Here is a 16,923-nt window from a genome sequence, read left to right as displayed (position 1 = left end):
ATGTATCCCAAGCTGGACTTAGAAGTGCTATGATCCTGTGCCTTTGGTCTCAGGTGCTAGGATTACCCATGTGAGCCCGAAGTGCTATGATCCTGTGCCTTTGGTCTCAGGTGGGCTTCATTCGAGTGGGCCAGGTTTTGAGTGAAAGCCATAGACATGTGGGTGATCACCAAAGGTCCAGAATGCAGGATGCTAACCACCTTGTCAGAAAACCACACCAATCAAAGGAGGACTAGATCCAAAGACCCTCCATCTTGGCTCTGGGAACCCCAGAAAAGAAGCCACACTGATGCCAAGGAAACTGGACTCATTTATTCTTTCATTGAAAGAATTTGGTCTAGAGTTGGACGTAGGAAGATGGGAGTTGCTGGGACAGGGAGCTGTAGGACCATCCTGATCAGGTGACGAGAGCAAAAGGGCCGGGTGTCCGGTTTTCCTTTCCCCTAACTCGGAGTTTATGTAGTAACTACTCTCCTTTCAGGAGAGTAAGGAGCTGGTCTGTAAAAATGCCAGCGTACGTGGTCATGGCCGCCGAGCTTTTGCTGTACATGTCCCTGGAGAGAAGAGAACACAAGAAGGAGTTGGAAGGAAGAGCCTAGAGACTGAAGCCCTGGGTCTGAGGGAGAAAAAGAAGGTTTGGACCTCGCATTTGACAGAAAGGAGATGGGGGCCATATTCCTTAGTCTGAGGGGGAAGACTGGGGTAATGCCTTGGTATGAGGGAGGGGAGGAGGGGTGTTAGGGATTGGATCCTTGAGTCTAAGGGGAGATGGTTAGGCTTGGACCCTGAGCCTGAAAGAGGAAATTGGGATCTGGACTTGAGTCTGAGGGATGAGGTCAGTGTCTGGATTCCAGAGTTTTGAGGTAGGAGGGCTAGAGCTTAGACCCATGAGTCTAAGGAAGAAGGGTCTGAGGGAAGAGAGCTGGGGCCTGGACTCCTGGGTCTGAGGGAGGAGGGATAGGGCATAGACCTCTGGTTCTGAGGGCGTATGCTGGGATCTGTCCCCACTGGGAGAGACACACCTCAGTTTCTCGTCCACGCTGGTCAGGTATGTCTTCTGGTATAGGTCTCCGGCAGCCGCCTTGGCAGAGTTCCAGTAACTGAACAAGTGCTCCTGTACCGTGTCCAGCAGAGCTGAGCTGCCCGGCTCATCTTCCTGGGTCCCCTGGACCTCTGTGGGAAGCACGAGAGTTAGACTGGAGGTGCTGAGGGGACTTTGGATGAGTGGAAGCAGGTGAGGAAGACAAGGGAATGGCTGAGGAAGGTGGGGAGCTCTTGAGGGGTCGCCCCGCCCCTCCCTTACTCACCCCTCCCCACCACCTTGCAGTTCCACCCACTTACCATTTCCCAACACTAGGAGAGCCAGGAATAGAGCCAGGAAGAAACGAGACCCCATGCTGTCTGGGACCTGGAGCATTGAGGACAAGGTTGTGTTAGACAGCGGGGTCACTGGGCAGTGCATTCCTAGGGTCCTGTTCACCAGGGGTGGGTGGGACCCTACTCTGTCCCTATTCCTGCCCAACAATGATTTGAAACCTGTTAATTCAGATGAGGTCCCTCCTGGAATTCTACTCTAGAGGGTTGTGTTTTGGAGAGGGAGGAGGCAAAGGGGGGGCAGGATCACACAAGGTCTCATCACTATGTAGCACTGATTGGTCTAGGGTTCACTATGTAGACCAAGTTGGCCTCAAATTCAGAGAGTCACCTGCCTTGAGCTCTCAAGTACTAGGGTTGGTGGCGTGTGCCATTACAACACGTGTGTGTGTGTGTGTGTGTGTGTGTGTGTGTGTGAAGCCAGGCATAGAAGTGTATGCTTTTAATCCCAGAACTTGGAAGGCAGAAGCAGGCCTCTCTCTTTGGGTTCAAGGCGAGCCTGGTCTACGATGTGAATTCTAGGACAGCCTGAGCTGTCTGGAAAACAATATAACAAGAAGATGATAATAATAGAAGAAATGCACGTGGCTGTTCTGCCCGCATGTATGTCAGTGCCCTTAGTGCAGGCCTAGTCCCTGTGGAGGGCGGGAAATGGTTGGATTCCATGAACTGGAATTAGAGATGTTAGTGAACCGAACCCAAGGGGTTTTTTGTTTGTTTGGGTTTTTGTTATTGTTGTTGCTGTTGTTGTTTTGACAGGGTTTCTCTGTAGCCTTGGCTGTCCTGGAACAGTGCTGGATTAAAGGCAAGTGCCACCAAAGCCCCCGTGTCTCCTGTAAGAGCACAAGCTCTCTTAACCACCGAACCATGTCTCAAAGTTCCACTTTAAAAAGTCAAAAACCCCCACAAAGTCTTATATAGCCGAGGCTGGCCTCAAATTGACTAAGTAGAGGCTGACCTTAGACTCCTGAGCGCCCTGTCCCCACCTCTGGAATGCTGGGATCACATGTGTGTCACCACATCTAGTTTCCTGTGGTCCTGAGACTCAAACCTAGAACCCTAAGCTTCCCAGGAAAGCACTCTACTCTCTGAGCTACAACCCCCATCCTGCTCTTCAGATTTTGACACGCCCTGCCTTTTCTTTCTAATAAGAAAGCAAGAACGGGGTTGGGGATTTAGCTCAGTGGTTAGAGCCGCTTGCCTAGGGAAGCCCAAGGCCCTGGGTTTGGTCTCCAGCTCCGAAAAAAAAAAAAAAAAAAAAAAAAAAAAAAAGAAAAAGGAAGAACAAAAAGGATTGAAAGTTGAAGGAGCTTGCAACCCCATAAAACAACAATGCCAACCAACCAGAGCTTCCCTGGACTGACCCAGGGCTCCAACTGCATATGTAGCAGAGAATAGCCTTGTTGGGGCACCAGTGGAAGGAGACACCCTTGGTCTTGCCAAGGTTGGACCCCCAGGCAGGGGAATATGGGAGAGGGCAATAAGGGGGATGTATAGGGGGAATACTTGTATGGGGAAGGGGGAGGGGAGGGAATGGGGGCTTATGGACATATCCTGGTTATGGCTTTCTAACCGGGAAGGGGAATAACCTTTGAAATGTAAGTAAAGGGTACTCTTACGCATAAAATAAATAAATCTTTTTTTAAAAAAAAGAAATGTAAGTAAAGAAATATATAATAAAAATTTTTAAAAAAAAGAAAGCAAAGACAAGACAAAACAAAACTAGATTCTTTCTAGGTAGATCAGGCTGGCGTTGAACTCACAGCAGACTCCTGCCTCTGTCTCTAAGGTGCTGAGATGACAGTATGTGATGCAATGGCAGGGGACATTTTTTTTAAGTGGTAGTGCTGTCACTCAAGGTCTGCTACATACTAATGAAAGGCAGACAAGGAAACTGAGACACATCTCTTCATTCATTCATTCATTCATTCATTCATTCATTCAGGAAAGCTGTCATGAGACCTAAACAGCCCTGGACTAGTAGGAAATATAAACAAAACTTTTTAAAAAAAGATTTATTACATATAAGTACACTGTAGCTGTCTTAGTTCACACCAGAAGAGGACATTACAGATGGTTGTGAGCCACCATGTGGTTGCTGGGAATTGAACTCAGGACCTCTGGAAGAGCAGTCAGTGCTCTTAACCACTGAGCCATCTCTCCAGCCCCTAGACAAAACTTTTAAAAACAAACAAATAAATTCTTTGGTAAAACCTTGAGGGGTTGGGATTTAGCTCAGTGGTAGAGCACTTGCCTAGCAAGCGCAAGGCCCTGGGTTGGGTCCCCAGCTCGAAAAAAAAAAAAAAAAAAAAAAAAAAAAAAAAACCTTGAGGGTGGTGCTGGGCACACTGTGTGAGATGGTTCAGCTGATAAGCGTCTGACACTAAGCCAGAGGACTTGAGTTCAAATCCTGGGAACCAAGTAGTGGAAGGAGAGACCCTACTCCTTCAAGCAGCCTTCTGACTTCTTTTTTTTTTTTTTTTTGTGGGGACAACAGGCCATATACAAATATACAAACAGACACACACACAAAATAAATAAATAAATAAATAAATAAATAAATAAATAAATAAATAAATAAAAAAAAATATAAAAAAGTAATTGAGCCTGCCAGGCAGTGATGACGCCTTCCTGTGAATCTCAGTATCTCAGAGGTGGAGGCAGGAGGATCAGAATTCCAAGGTCACCAGGCATGGTGGGCACACCTTAAACCTAGCATTCCCACAGAAGTAGAGGCAGGCAGATTTCTGTGAATTCAAGGCCAGTCTGGTCTACAAATGCAGGTCCAGGCAGCCAGGGCTCTATTACACAGAAAAAAAACTCCGTGGGGGGGGGGCGGCGGTGAGAGACAGAGAGAGAGACAGACAGAGAGACACAGATAGACACACAGACAGTGAGAGAGCGAGAGCAAGCGCTACCGAGCAACAGAGAGAGAGAGAGACAGAGAGAAGAGACAGAGACACAGACAGAGACAGACAGACACAGAGAGACAGAGAGACACAGAGAAAGACACACACACACACACACACACACACAGAGAGAGAGAGAGAGAGAGAGAGAGAGAGAGAGAGAGAGAGAGAGAGCAGGCACTCTGGGACCTGGGACACCGGTCACACGAGACAGACGCTCCTGCCTCTAGTGTCTTCAGAGTTTTCGGCTTGTCTCTGCTTTGCTCAGCCGTCCTTTCTTGCTTGCCGATGGTTGTATAATCAGGACACAAATCATTTCCCATATTTTGGGGATGAGAAACTAAGACAGCAAGGGGCTGAAATCCAGGCTGGAAAGCGATGGCAGGGGAGGGGGTTTCAGTGGTGACTAGAGAGCACTAACTGCCCTTCCAGAGGACCTGGGTTCGATTCCCAGTACCTACAAGGTGGTTCACAGCCGGCTCTAAGTTTAGTCCCAGGGGATCCAGTGTCCTCCTCTGGATCTCTAGGATCTCTAGGGAGTCGGGATACATGGGGTGCACAGACACATGCAGGGACAACACCCATACATGCAAGAAAGTAAATAAATAATAGATGTTTTTAAAAAGAGGTAGAGATGAAACCTGGGAGAAGGGCCAAGTTAAACAAATAGAGCATGACTATAAACTCCATGGTTTTAGTCAGGCACACCACAGCATGTCTGGTCAAGCCGAGACGGGAGGAACGTAAGTTCAAGGCTCACCTGGGCTGGACTACATAGTGAGACTCTGTCTCAAAGGAAGGAAGAAAGGAAGAAAGGAAGAAAGGAAGGAAGAAAGGAAGGGAGGGAAAGGAAAGGAGAAGGGAGGGAAGGAAGAAAAAGTCTTTCAATCCCATCTAAGACATCTAAGGTGTTTAGTCCTATAACTTTCTGCTTTAGGAATCTCCCCTCCCCACCTATATCCCACCCCCACCCCTCGGTCCACCTCTTACCTGAGTGCAATGGGCAGGATGGACTATCCTCGCTAACTTCAGTGGGCTGGCAGGCTTTATAGCTCTGAAGGCCCCCTCCTTCCATATCAGCCTCCGTCCTAGGCCAAAGTCCTGGCCAACAGAGCCACAGAGGGGGTGGGGCGGCAGGCCTGGAAGAGTAGTGGCCAGTGACGTTCCCTGTCTGGTCGAGCCGCAGGGGAGCCCCACTTTGAGAAGCCACCCATAAACTGGACAGGGCTGTAATCTCAAGGTTTTTCAGAAGGCTGAGGCAGGAGGATTAAGAATTCAGAGTGAGTCCAGGAACCACTGAGCAACTTAGCAAGATTTCTATCTGAAAATGAAAAGGTTTGTTATGGTTTTATTCAAACACGGGGTCTCATGTAGCTCAGGCTACCCCTAGAACGCTCTGTGTAGCTGAGTGTGTCCTCGTCTTCCAAGTGCTGGCATTAAAGGTTTGTACCACCATGGCCAGCCTGGTCTACACAGCAAGTTCCAGGAAGCTGGGAAGCTGGCCCACCCTGTAACAAAGCTTGCTACCAAGACTGACCTGCGTTCAGACCCCCATGTGATGGGAGAGAACAAACTCCTTTTTTTTTCGGAGCTGGGGACTGAACCCAGGGCCTTGCACTTGCTAGGCAAGCGCTCTACCACTGAGCTAAATTCCCAAACCCGAGAACAAACTCTTGAAGGTTGTCTTCTCACTCCTACATGTACACACGGCACACACACACACACACACACACACACACACACATATAAATGTAATAATTAGCAGTCTGTTACATTAACCACTCAGCTACCTTGTCATCCCCTCAATAAATGTAATTTTAAAAGGAAGGAAGGCTGAGGCTGGGGCTCAGTGATAGGGTATTACCTGGCATGTATTAGGCCCTGGGTTCCATCCCTAGAGCCTCTCCTCACTGTCTCCCACAAAAGAGAGACAATCCCCCAATTCCTGAGAGAGATCGGTGTGCTTGGGTGTTGTGAAGGGCTTTCTGGGTTTGCGGAACCCACTTGGAATTCTTTTTTTTTTTTTTTTTGGAGCTGGGGACCGAACCCAGGGTCTTGCGCTTGCTAGGCAAGCGCTCTACCACTGAGCTAAATCCCCAACCTCCCACTTGGAATTTTGTATAAGGTCTGCATGCTCTAGGGAGAGAGGGGCATTGTGAAGATGTGGGTTATCTGACCTATGCCGGCCTCCAAGACTTTGCCTCCTGAATCTGAGCTGGCGCCTGGAAGTCTCCTGTTCACTTCAAGCCGGAACCCGTGGGCAGGGGGAGGGTTATCACTTTGGCCCCTTCCCCTAAAGCTTTCCTGTGTCCTCCCCAGTCAGGTGACAGCTTTCCACTTATTAACTCCTAGATATGACGGAAGGTTGACCTCTGGCCTCAAGAGGAGCTATGTATCCGGTGACACAGATCAAGAACAAACACCTTTATTGTGGGTTCCAGGGGAGGGAGGTACGTGGTGGCACTTTAACCCTGAGTCCAGTCCCTGCAGAGCAGTCTGGGACACAGGCTGTGGGTCTTGTTTAGGAGGTGGTCTCTGGAGCTCTGCAGCCAGGCCTGAGTTCGGGGACCCAGGTCTTTCAGGTGATCTTCATAGTAGGTCTGCACAAAGCCCTGGATAGCTCTGGGGCCCCTGTGTAAAGGGCACATCTCAAATGACAAACCAGATACTCCAGCCGTATTGCCCATTTACTTCTGACCTTTTCAGACTCAAGACTCCAGAGTCTTTGTACTCTTCCCTCAGACCCAGGCGTCCAGACTCCCATCCCTCCTCCCTCAGACCCAGGAGTCCAGATCCCCAGCCCTCCTCCCTCAGACCCAGGAATCCAGATCCCCTCAGACCCAGGAGTCCAGATCCCCAGCCCTCCTCCCTCAGATCCAGGAGTCCAGACTCCCATCCCTCCTCCCTCAGACCCAGGAGTCCAGATCCCCAGCCCTCCTCCCTCAGACCCAGGCGTCCAGATCCCCAGACCTCCTCCCTCAGATCCAGGAGTCCAGATCCCCAGCCCTCCTCCCTCAGACCTAGGAGTCCAGATCCCCAGCCCTCCTCCCTCAGACCCAGGGGTCCAGGTCCCAGCCTTCTTCCCTCAGACTCAGGGTCTAGCCACAGGCTTTCTCTCCTCTCTAACTCTGGTGTCCCCTCCCAGCTGAGCACAAGAACTCTCTCACCAGAACCACCGCCATCTGTCCCTGGTTCTGGTCACCAGTGGTTCCACCATCTCCATCATCCTGGCTCTTACCAGGCTCCAGCGGCTGTTCTCGGGGCCAGGAGTGGGGGTCAGGCTTTCTGTAGGCATGGATGCTGGGGGAACCACAGAGGAGCTTGAGATCTCAGAACCCCATTCCTCTCTCCCTGTATGTTACTCCTGGGGACAGGGGGCTCATCTCTGTACTTAGACACCCACGTCACCCCTTATTACAAGCCACACCTGACTTCGCCTGTCCTAGACTCAGTTTCCCATCCTATAGAAGGGGGCACAGCGATGCTCTTTCTGAAGGGTACTGTATGACACAGGAACAAGTAAGCAGGAACGTGCCCGGTATATTGCACAGCCTTGCTCATCCTGGCCTATTAGGCCCTCCGACACCACAGCCTTCTCTCCACCATCTGATCCGGTCTCTTCCTCACCGCTGGCCCCTCCCTTGTCTCTGTCTCCTGAGAGTTTTCCTGCTCAGTCTGCAACTTCACTTCCCACCTGGTGCCTCTCTCCTCTAACCACCTAACCCTCCTGACCTAGGATGGGCCCCTGACCCAGAACACCCCCTGCCTCCCAGTCCTTCCCACAAAACTAGCTGCCTCCTCCACGCACCGAGGAGGAGCAAAAGCCCACTGTAATTTATCCTCTACCATGGACAATGTCCCCTCTGGGACACACACACAGACACACACACACACACACACCACACCAAGGTAGAGACTCACTCCCACATACTAGCTGGCACACAAGTACTTGTGTATACTTGTGTTGTTTGGTCTTTTGGTAACATTTTTTCTTTCTTTTCTTTTTTTCAGAGCTGGGGACCAAACCCAGGGCCTTGCACTTGCTACCACTGAGCTAAATCCCCAACCCCTTTGGTAACATTTTTAAAATTAATTAATTGGGGTGGGGTAGACCACTTGCCTAGCAATCGCAAGATCCTGGGTTCGGTCCTCAGCTCCAAAATAATAATAATAATAATAATAATAATAATAATAATTAATTAACTATTTTTTTTTTGGTTCTTTTTTTCGGAGCTAGGGACCGAACCCAGGGCCTTGTGCTTGCTAGGCAAGCGCTCTACCACTGAGCTAAATCCCCAACCCCTATTAACTATTTTATGCACAAACACCGTTGATCTCTTCAGACACACCAGAAGAGGGCATCAGATCTCACTACAGATGGTTGTGAGCCACCATGTGGTTGCTGGGAATTGAACTCAGGACCTCTGGAAGAGCAGTCAATGCTCTTAACCACTGAGCCATCTCTCCAGCCCTTCTTTTTGTTTTTCAAGACAGGGTTTCTCTGTGTAGCCCTGGCTGTCCTGGAACTCACTGTGTAGACCAGGCTGGCCTCGAACATGCAGAGATCTCTCTGCCCCTCCTTCCTAGTGCTGGGACTGAAGGGGGTGTACCACCACTGCAGAGCTCCCCAATTTTTTTCTTTAGTTGATGAATCTTCCTATGTAGCCCATACTGGCCTCCAAAGCCCCCTTGCCTCAGCGACCCCCGCTTGAGAATTGGCATGCATGTGCCTTTTAGACCTGACCCGTTAGGTGATTGTATTTTAATTAATTAATTATTTTACTGGATGTTGAACCAAAAGCCTCATGCATGCTTTGCAGGTGCTTTACCACTCAGGCCGTTCTGTCTGAAAATTAAAAAGAAAAAAGGGCTGGAGAGGCAGCTCAGCTGTAAAGAGCATTGTCCGCTTAACAGCACTCACTGCTTTTCCAGAGGACCTGGGTTCAATTCTCAGCCCCCCCATGACAGCTCACAACTGTCTGTAACCCTAGTTCCAGGGGGTCTGGCACCCTCACACAGACAAATGTGTAGGCAAGACCCCAATGCACACAAAACAAAAATAAAATAAAATAATAAGAGGAATTAAAAAATTATTTATGTATGTATGTGCTGCATGTTTCTGCGTGAGGTCCTCTGTGTCTCATGACGCTGGTGTTGAGGTCAGAGGACAACCTTCAGAAACCTGTTCCTTTCTGACGTCATGTGGGTTCCGGGCACTAACCTCTGCTTCCAGGATTTGTGGTACACACCTTTACCCACTGAGTCATCTCATGGGTCCCAGTTTTCTGTACTTTCAAAAACTGAGTGTCGGGGCGGGGCTGGACCGATGGCTCAGAGGTTAAGAGCATTGAGAGGTTGTGAGTTCAATTCCCAGCAAACACATGGTGGCTCCCAACCATCTGTAATGGGATCTGGTGTGTCTGAAGACAGCGACAGTGCACTCATACACATCAAATAAATAAATAATTAAAAAGCAAACAAACAAAACGAAAAAAGATCTGAGTGTCTCTCAACTGTCAGGAGGACCCTCGGTCTGCAATCCTCCTGCCTCGGCCTTCGAAGAGTTGGGATTACAGATCCACACCAATGTTGTCTGCTTTTGAGATACAATTTTGACTGCAGGAACAAAACACAAAGCTATGTGCTAGCACGCATGCAGAGAGACAGCGTCCTGGGTAGCCACACACTTAGAACTTTTCAGACATGTACTGTAGAGAGCAAGCACACACATGCCCACCCAGGAAGCTTTGCCCGATTGTGATTCTGGTGATTAGGAGATAGAATCAGGAAGATCAGGAGTTCAAGACCAGCCTGGGCCACCTGAGACCCTGTCTCAAAACAAAATAAAACTGAAAAAACTACAGACAGCAACACACCCACAAATAAATGGTATCCCATGGTGGGACAACTGCAGCTGGGGCCAAAGGGCAGAGGAGAAGGCTTCACTGGGAGTTCTTCCTTTGAATATACAAGGCCCTGATTTTGATGCCACCATCACATAAGCCACTAGTGGTGGGGCATGCCCAGGCTGAGCACACATTGGGGGGGGGGGATGGGGTGAGGGGTGGGGGGGGATGGAGGTGTGGGTGTGGAGAAAGGAATATTCAGAATTCAAGATCATCCTTAGCAGTATCTGGAGTTCAAAGCCAACCCGGGCTACATGAGACCGTGTGTGTGTGTGTGTGTGTGTGTGTGTGTGTGTGTGTGTGTGTGTGTGTGTGTGTGTGTGTGCACGTGTGCTGTGCATGTGCATGTGTGTGTTGCGCTCCTCTTACATGGCTACTGGCCTACTGATGAAGCCACATCTGTGCCCCATCCAGGGAACACCCCGCCCCCCCAGCAGTCCCCCTCAACTCCTCACCTACAAAGCAGGCCAGGAACAGCACAGAGAGGCAGAGTGATGGCAGGGTCTGCTGCCTGCATCTCAGCAGGGACATTTCTGGGGACTTGGGCCTCTGTGTCCCTGTCCCTCTGTACTCCACTCTTCACACCGGGAACGGACAGGCAACACTGGGAAGAGCCCTCCCCTTGTGACCTCCCCAATCCCCTTGGCAGGACTTCAAAGCGATGGGGCCAGTGACTGTGAGAGGCAGAGGCTCTGCCCACTCTTGCCTGCCTCCCCCTTTCCTATACAGAGTGCAGCTCTGGCCTCAGAGGAGACAGGAAGCCCCAACACTGACTCCACACGCCACCAGTTTTCCTGGACTCGGTTTCTTCCTTTGAGAAATGAGCCCATAATCCACACTTTGAGAGATTGGGGGGTTGGGGACTTAGCTCAGTGGTAGAGCGCTTGCCTAGCAAGCGCAAGGCCCTGGGTTCCGTCCCCAGCTCTGAAAAAAAAAAAAGAGATTGGTGTGTGTGAGGGGGTCTCAAGGCTGGCCTGGAATTCATTGTGTAGCCATGTGACTTGGATTTTGAGTTCTTCTAGCTAACATTTAAAAAATGTATTTTTTAAAAGAATTATTTATTTATTTTATATATAAACTCACTGTCGCTGTCTTCAGACAGGCCAGAAGAGGGCGTCAGATCCCATTACAGATGGTTGTGAGCCACCACGTGGTGGCTGGGAATTGAACTCAGGACCTCTGGAAGAGCAGTCCTGTTAACCACTGAGCCATCTCTTTAACCCTAAAAAAATGTATTTTTATTTATGTGTATGTGTGTCTGTCTGTGTCAGGGTAGGTGCACATGAGTGCAGGTGTCCACAGGGGCTAGAGTGGATGTATCAGATCCCTTGGAGCTGGGTGTGACCTTCCTGATGTGGGAGCTAGGAGTCAATTTCAGGTCCCCAGGCAGTGTGGGAAGGACTCCTAACTGCTGAGCCATCTCTCTAGCTCTTCCTTTAATGCCTTTTTTTTTTTCAAGATTTATTTATTTATTATATATAAGTACACTGTAGCTGACTTCAGACACACCAGAAGAGGGTATCAGATCCCATTACAGATGGTTGTGAGCCACCATGTGGTTGCTGGGAATTGAACTCAGGACCTCTGGAAGAGCAGTCATGCTTTTAACCACTGAACCATCTCTCCAGCCCTCTTTAATGCTTTTTTAATTATGTTATTTATTTTATGTGTGTGTGTGTGTCTCTGTGTGTAGGTGTCTGTGTGTATGTGTCTTTGTGTCTGTGTTTGTATGTGTCTGTATGTGTGTGTCTATGTCTGTGTTTATGGGTGTGCCCATGCCATGGAACATGAGTGGAGGTTAGAGGACAACTTCAACTTTCAGGAGTTGCTTCTCTCCTTCTACTGTGGATCCCAGAGAGCAAACTCTGGTAGTCCGGCTTCGTCTCAGGTAATCTTGAGGCTGCCACCGCTGCCTCCTCTTCCTTCTCCTCTTCCTTCCTCCTCTCTCTCGGTCTCTCTCCCTCTCTCATGAGTCAAGGTCTTGTTATACAGCTCATGACAGCTATGAACTCATAACCCTTTAGCCTCAGGCTCTTGAGATCTACAGTGTCAAGAGTCAACCACATTAATGGGAAAAATTAATTTAAACATGTTCCATGCAAGATTTGGGAATTTTACCAAATGAATGTTTAGACAGTACTACTCCTCTGACACTGAAATGTTACCGGTACCCCGTGGTTGCATATTGTTTACTGAGACTTAAACTCAGGACCACCTTGACTGGCCTTGAATTTCTGATGTCTCTGCCTCTGCCTTCCCAGGGCTGGGATGACACCCAGTGCCCACATGGCTAGCACACTCTGTTTCCATGCAGCAAATCCCTGATGAGGTGGGGTAGGGTGGAGAGATGGCTCAGAGGTCAAGAACACCGGCTCCTTCTCCAGAGGACCCGGGTTCAATTCCCAGTACCTTTGTGGCAGCTTGAAACTGCCTGTAACTCTGGTTTCAGAGGGTCTGACACCTTCACACAAACATACATGCAGGTAAAACACCAATGCACATGAAATACAAATTGTGTGTGTGTGTGTGTGTGTGTGTGTGTGTGTGTGTGTGTGTGTGTGTGTACTGATGGTCTTTTAGCTGCAGTGGGAGCAACTGCAGAGTGACCCTTTCCCCAGATGACTGAGGAGGGCTGAGCCATCATACTGATATCATAGGGTTCCTCACGTGTTGATTTCTCGCTGACAGAAAAAAAAAAAAAAAAACCCACACAGAGCTGCTGCTTGTCATGATGCAAAACATTTTAGGAATAGATTTTGGGGTCTGTTGCACAACCATGTAAATGTCTCAACACTGCTGACCCAGACACCCGAAACTGGCTGAAATGGTAAATTTTATGTTCTGTGGTTTTGTTTTGATTTTCCACATCAGAAAAAGAAAAACAGAAGCGCAAACCAACAAACCATAGATCTCCTATGTCTGGTTATGAAAAAAGACCTCTTGCTGGACATGGTCATGGGGCGGGAGGCACATGTCAGGGACCGCAGAACTTGAGAAGCTGAAGCAGGAAGATTATTGAGTTAGCCTGGGTGACTTAGGAAGACCCTACTCCCCAGAAACTCTGGAGGGAGGTGGAGTTTATAGCCAAACTCCATCTCTTTTCAGCATTGAGACTACGTGCAGGTTGCCGACCCTCTGCGGGCTGATTATTTCACACTAAAATGTGACTTGCTGATTTACCGTTCCCAAGCCTGAGACAGGCCAAGGCATTCCAAGAGGTAATGCTCAGTTGCTATTTATTTTTTCATTTTTGAAAAAAAAAAAAAAAGATTTTAAACCAAGTATAGTGGCACATGTCTTTAACCCCAGCACTCCAGAGGGAGAGGCAGATGGATCATTGTGAGTTCAAGACCAACCTGGTCTACAGAGCTCCAGGCCACTGTGGCCATGGAGAAACCGTATCTTTGAGAAGAGCAGCAACAAAAAATTATCAGACATGGTGGCACAGGCCTTTAGTTCCAGCACACAGGAAGCAGAGGCAGGGGTCTTGCTGGAAATCTCCACACTAGCTTTTGTACTTTTAAATACAGGTTCTCCTTTCCTGATGAAGCCCTGCATGCCTAGAACTGTGAACACTTTTTTTTATCTTCTTTTTTCCTTTTTTCGGAGCTGGGGACCGAACCCAGGGCCTTGCGCTTGCTAGGCAAGTGCTCTACCGCTGAGCTAAATCCCCAACCCCAACTGTGAACACTTTTGTGTCTGCCTTCCCAGTGTTGGGATCATTGGCCTTCGCCACCACTGAATTTGATGCACAGTTGGGGATCGAATGCAGGGCTAAGTGCAAGTTAGCAAGTACTCCATCAACTAGCCCATGTATGATGGTCTTCATTTGGTGTGTGCTTCCCTACACACTGTGCTCAAGGCCCAGAGGGAGCTGCTCTGGTGTTCTCCAATGGTTAGGATTTTTTCCTATGGATGGGAATTGAACAGAGAGGGCTTTTTGTCTGGGCAGGAGCACTACTACTGAGCCACATCACCAGCCCTTCACTGGGGGATTCTGGGTAGGTGCTCTACCACTGAGCCACGCCCCCAGCCCCTCACTGGGGGATTCTGGGTAGGTGCTCTACCACTGAGCCACGTCCCTACCTAGTATTCTTTTTTCACAAATGAGGAAACTGAGACAGTAGCTGGTGGTGGGGTCTCCGTCTGAATCTAGTTGTCTCTCGCTATTTCACCATGCTGGGACAGCCTGTGACCTTCCCCATGCAATGTGTACAGCCCAAGAGGGAGGCTAAGGTAGGGGGCTGGGGCTGGAGCTGGGGGAGGTCTCTGTCCTTTGCCCTTAAGTCAAAGTCAGCATACAGGGTGGCTGTGGGCTGTTTGCCTGCAATGTTTGCTCATCCTGGGGACAGGGACAGACTGAAGGTCGTTTAGGGTGGACATCAGGGACAACTGAAAAACAAGTGTTCCAGGGAGGGAGCTGGGGGGGGGGAGAAGAAGGATCAGTCAGGAGACTGGGACGGGTTGGGGATCCTGTCACCCTGGCAGATGTCTGAGGTTTTGGGAGAGTCCCTGAGATCTGAACTGGCTAAGTCATCAAGAGCGCCAGGGGAATTAACGCTAACTCTCCTTTGTCTTTTTGTTTTTGAGACAGTTACATTGTAGCCAGGCTGGTCTCCAGCTCCTGGTGATCCTCAGTCAACCTCCCAGGTGTCTAATCTCCTCTTTCCTCTCCCAGTGATCTTGTTGGGATTGAGAGTCCCTACTCATGCTGCTCACCCCCCAATCCCCCAACCCCCAAAACCCCCTAACATCCTCCCTCTGCCACCGCCCATCTTCCACCCGTCTGCTCACTTCTCCAGATGGATGCTTGGGGCTCTGGCAAGGAAATTTGGAGTGAAAGAGAGGCTGAGGATGTGTTGCTCAATGGGTAGAGCCCTTCACCACACACATACACATGGTGTCCGGAGTTCTGTCTCTAGCATTGCATAGGCATGGTGACAGAAGTCTGTAACTCAGGATTTGGTTGGTGGAGGGAGGAAGATGCATGGTTTACCATCTTCCAAGTTTGAGGCTGGCCTAGGCTACATGAAACTGTATCAAAAAAATAAATATTAAAAAAAATCTTTTAGAAATTATGTAGTGGAGTGGTGGTGGCACACACCTTTAATCCCAGCACTCAGGAGGCAGAGGTGAGCAAATCTCTTTGAGTTCAAGGCCAGCCTGGTCTACAGAGTGAGTTTCGGGACAGCCAGGACTACATGGAGAAACCCTATCTCAAAAAAACTAAAAACTAATGCTAAAACTAAAAAATAAACGTAATTAGTTATGCATATATGCTGTGAGGGTGTTGTACATATGTGTCCCTGTGGAAGCTGGAGTTGTAGATAGTTGGGATCTGCCCCGTATGGATGCTTGGAACTGACGTCAGGACATGCCCTTAACCACTGAGCCATCTCTCCAGCCCACCTGATAAAGGCACTTGCCGCCAAGACCCACGACCTGAGCTCAATCCCCAGATCCTAGAGAAGCAACTCAGGCAAGTTGTCCTTTGACCTCAACACATTCTTTGAGGAGCACGCACACTCGCACAGTCACACACACACACAATAAAGTAAGTTAGGTGGGTGTCCCCGCCCTTGTGATTCGTCAGCTGATACAATCTACAAGGGAAAAGGGAGTAGAAGATGTCGAGTGGGGTAGGGGGATGAGGTGGGGAGGGTTCAGAAGCCCTGTGAGAAGATAAGGTGAAAGACCACAGCAGACATGCTGTCAGCAGACAGAACAACTTTACATGATTGAAGGCTTACAATTTTGGGGGACTGAGAGCAGGGACACCCAGGTTGGGCAGAGGGCTTGGGGCTTAGGATTCTGAAATGCCTCATTGGCATGGGGAAGCATTTTAGGAATCTCAGCTGCTGACTCAACAGGTTTTGTCAGGAAAAAGGAAATTAATCCTCTAATGTCACTGAGGTCGTGTGAAATTCTTCAGGTAGAGGCAAGTGTGGGGGCTTAGAATTCCCCAGACAAGGTCAGAGCAGGAGAAGGCTGGCTAACGAAGAGTGTCTCCCATATGGCACTGAGCCCACAGGCTGTCCTGTCATAGTGGCCTTCAACCTTAATTAGCAGAGTTTCTTTTTTTTTTTTAAAGTATGTTCAAACAGTTAGAGGTGGCGGCACACACCTTTAATCCCAGCACTTGGGGTGGGAGAATCAGGGGGATCGCTGTGAGTTCAAGACCAGACTGGTTTATGTAGGAAATATAGAGCAAGACCCAGCCTCAAAAGTGAGAAAAGAAATGAGGTAGGAAAGAATTCCTCAGTGAGGGCCTGGTGGTGTGGCTCAGTGGTAGAGCCCCTGCCTAGAATCCCCCAGTGAGGGGCTGGGGGGCATGGCTCAGTGGTTAGAACCCCTGCCTAGAATCCCCCAGTGAGGGGCTGGGGCATGGCTCAGTGGTAGAGCCCTGCCTAGAATCCCCCAATGAGGGGCTGGGGGTGTGGCTCAGTGGTAGAGCCCCTGCCTAGAATCCCCTAGGGAGGGGCTGGGGGCGTGGCTCAGTGGTAGAGCCCCTGCATAGAATCCCCCAGTGAGGGGCTGGGGGCGTGGCTCAGTGGTAGAGCCCCTGCCTAGAATCCCCTAGGGAGGGGCTGGGGGCGTGGCTCAGTGGTAGAGCCCCTGCCTAGAATCCCCCAGTGAGGGGCTGGGGGCGTGGCTCAGTGGTAGAGTAACCCAGGGCACAGGTCAGGCCCTGGGTTTTGTGGGAATGCAGTGTGCTAAGGCAGGCCTAATGCCAG

The 16,923-nt window shown here is 49.6% G+C and overlaps 2 protein-coding genes across 2 annotated transcripts; both read right to left on the bottom strand.

Annotated features, from left to right (window-relative positions):
• Window positions 1–290: 290 nt before the first annotated feature.
• On the bottom strand, window positions 291–5,367 carry Apoc2 (apolipoprotein C2). Its single transcript, XM_032894273.1, has 4 exons — window positions 5,274–5,367; window positions 1,342–1,408; window positions 1,023–1,173; window positions 291–554 (listed from the first exon to the last, which is right to left on the bottom strand). The coding sequence occupies exons 2-4, from the start codon at window positions 1,394–1,396 to the stop codon at window positions 467–469; spliced, it is 294 nt and encodes a 97-aa protein (XP_032750164.1). The 5' UTR covers window positions 1,397–1,408; window positions 5,274–5,367; the 3' UTR covers window positions 291–466.
• Window positions 5,368–6,692: 1,325 nt separating this feature from the next.
• Apoc4 (apolipoprotein C4) lies at window positions 6,693–10,798 on the bottom strand. The gene is made up of 3 exons (XM_032894272.1): window positions 10,645–10,798; window positions 7,451–7,583; window positions 6,693–6,914 (listed from the first exon to the last, which is right to left on the bottom strand). The coding sequence occupies exons 1-3, from the start codon at window positions 10,718–10,720 to the stop codon at window positions 6,749–6,751; spliced, it is 375 nt and encodes a 124-aa protein (XP_032750163.1). The 5' UTR covers window positions 10,721–10,798; the 3' UTR covers window positions 6,693–6,748.
• Between the last annotated feature and the right edge of the window lie 6,125 nt (window positions 10,799–16,923).

This window comes from Rattus rattus, chromosome 2 (assembly GCF_011064425.1).
Source record: "Rattus rattus isolate New Zealand chromosome 2, Rrattus_CSIRO_v1, whole genome shotgun sequence".
Classification (NCBI taxonomy): domain Eukaryota; kingdom Metazoa; phylum Chordata; class Mammalia; order Rodentia; family Muridae; genus Rattus; species Rattus rattus.
Note: the sequence above shows the minus strand (reverse complement) of the source record. Positions and strands in the feature narration are given on the sequence as shown.

What these genes read in the sequence shown, in the direction of transcription:
- Apoc2 (XM_032894273.1), bottom strand. Translation starts at nt 1,396, where the DNA reads ATGGGGTCTCGTTTCTTCCTGGCTCTATTCCTGGCTCTCCTAGTGTTG. An exon ending in TCTCCTAGTGTTGGGAAATG is followed by an intron (nt 1,174 to 1,341) that starts GTAAGTGGGTGG and finishes TGCTTCCCACAG; the next exon opens with AGGTCCAGGGGACCCAGGAA. An exon ending in AGCGTGGACGAGAAACTGAG is followed by an intron (nt 555 to 1,022) that starts GTGTGTCTCTCC and finishes TCTTCTCTCCAG; the next exon opens with GGACATGTACAGCAAAAGCT.
- Apoc4 (XM_032894272.1), bottom strand. Translation starts at nt 10,720, where the DNA reads ATGTCCCTGCTGAGATGCAGGCAGCAGACCCTGCCATCACTCTGCCTC. An exon ending in GTTCCTGGCCTGCTTTGTAG is followed by an intron (nt 7,584 to 10,644) that starts GTGAGGAGTTGA and finishes TGGTTCCCCCAG; the next exon opens with CATCCATGCCTACAGAAAGC. An exon ending in GACAGATGGCGGTGGTTCTG is followed by an intron (nt 6,915 to 7,450) that starts GTGAGAGAGTTC and finishes CCCTTTACACAG; the next exon opens with GGGCCCCAGAGCTATCCAGG.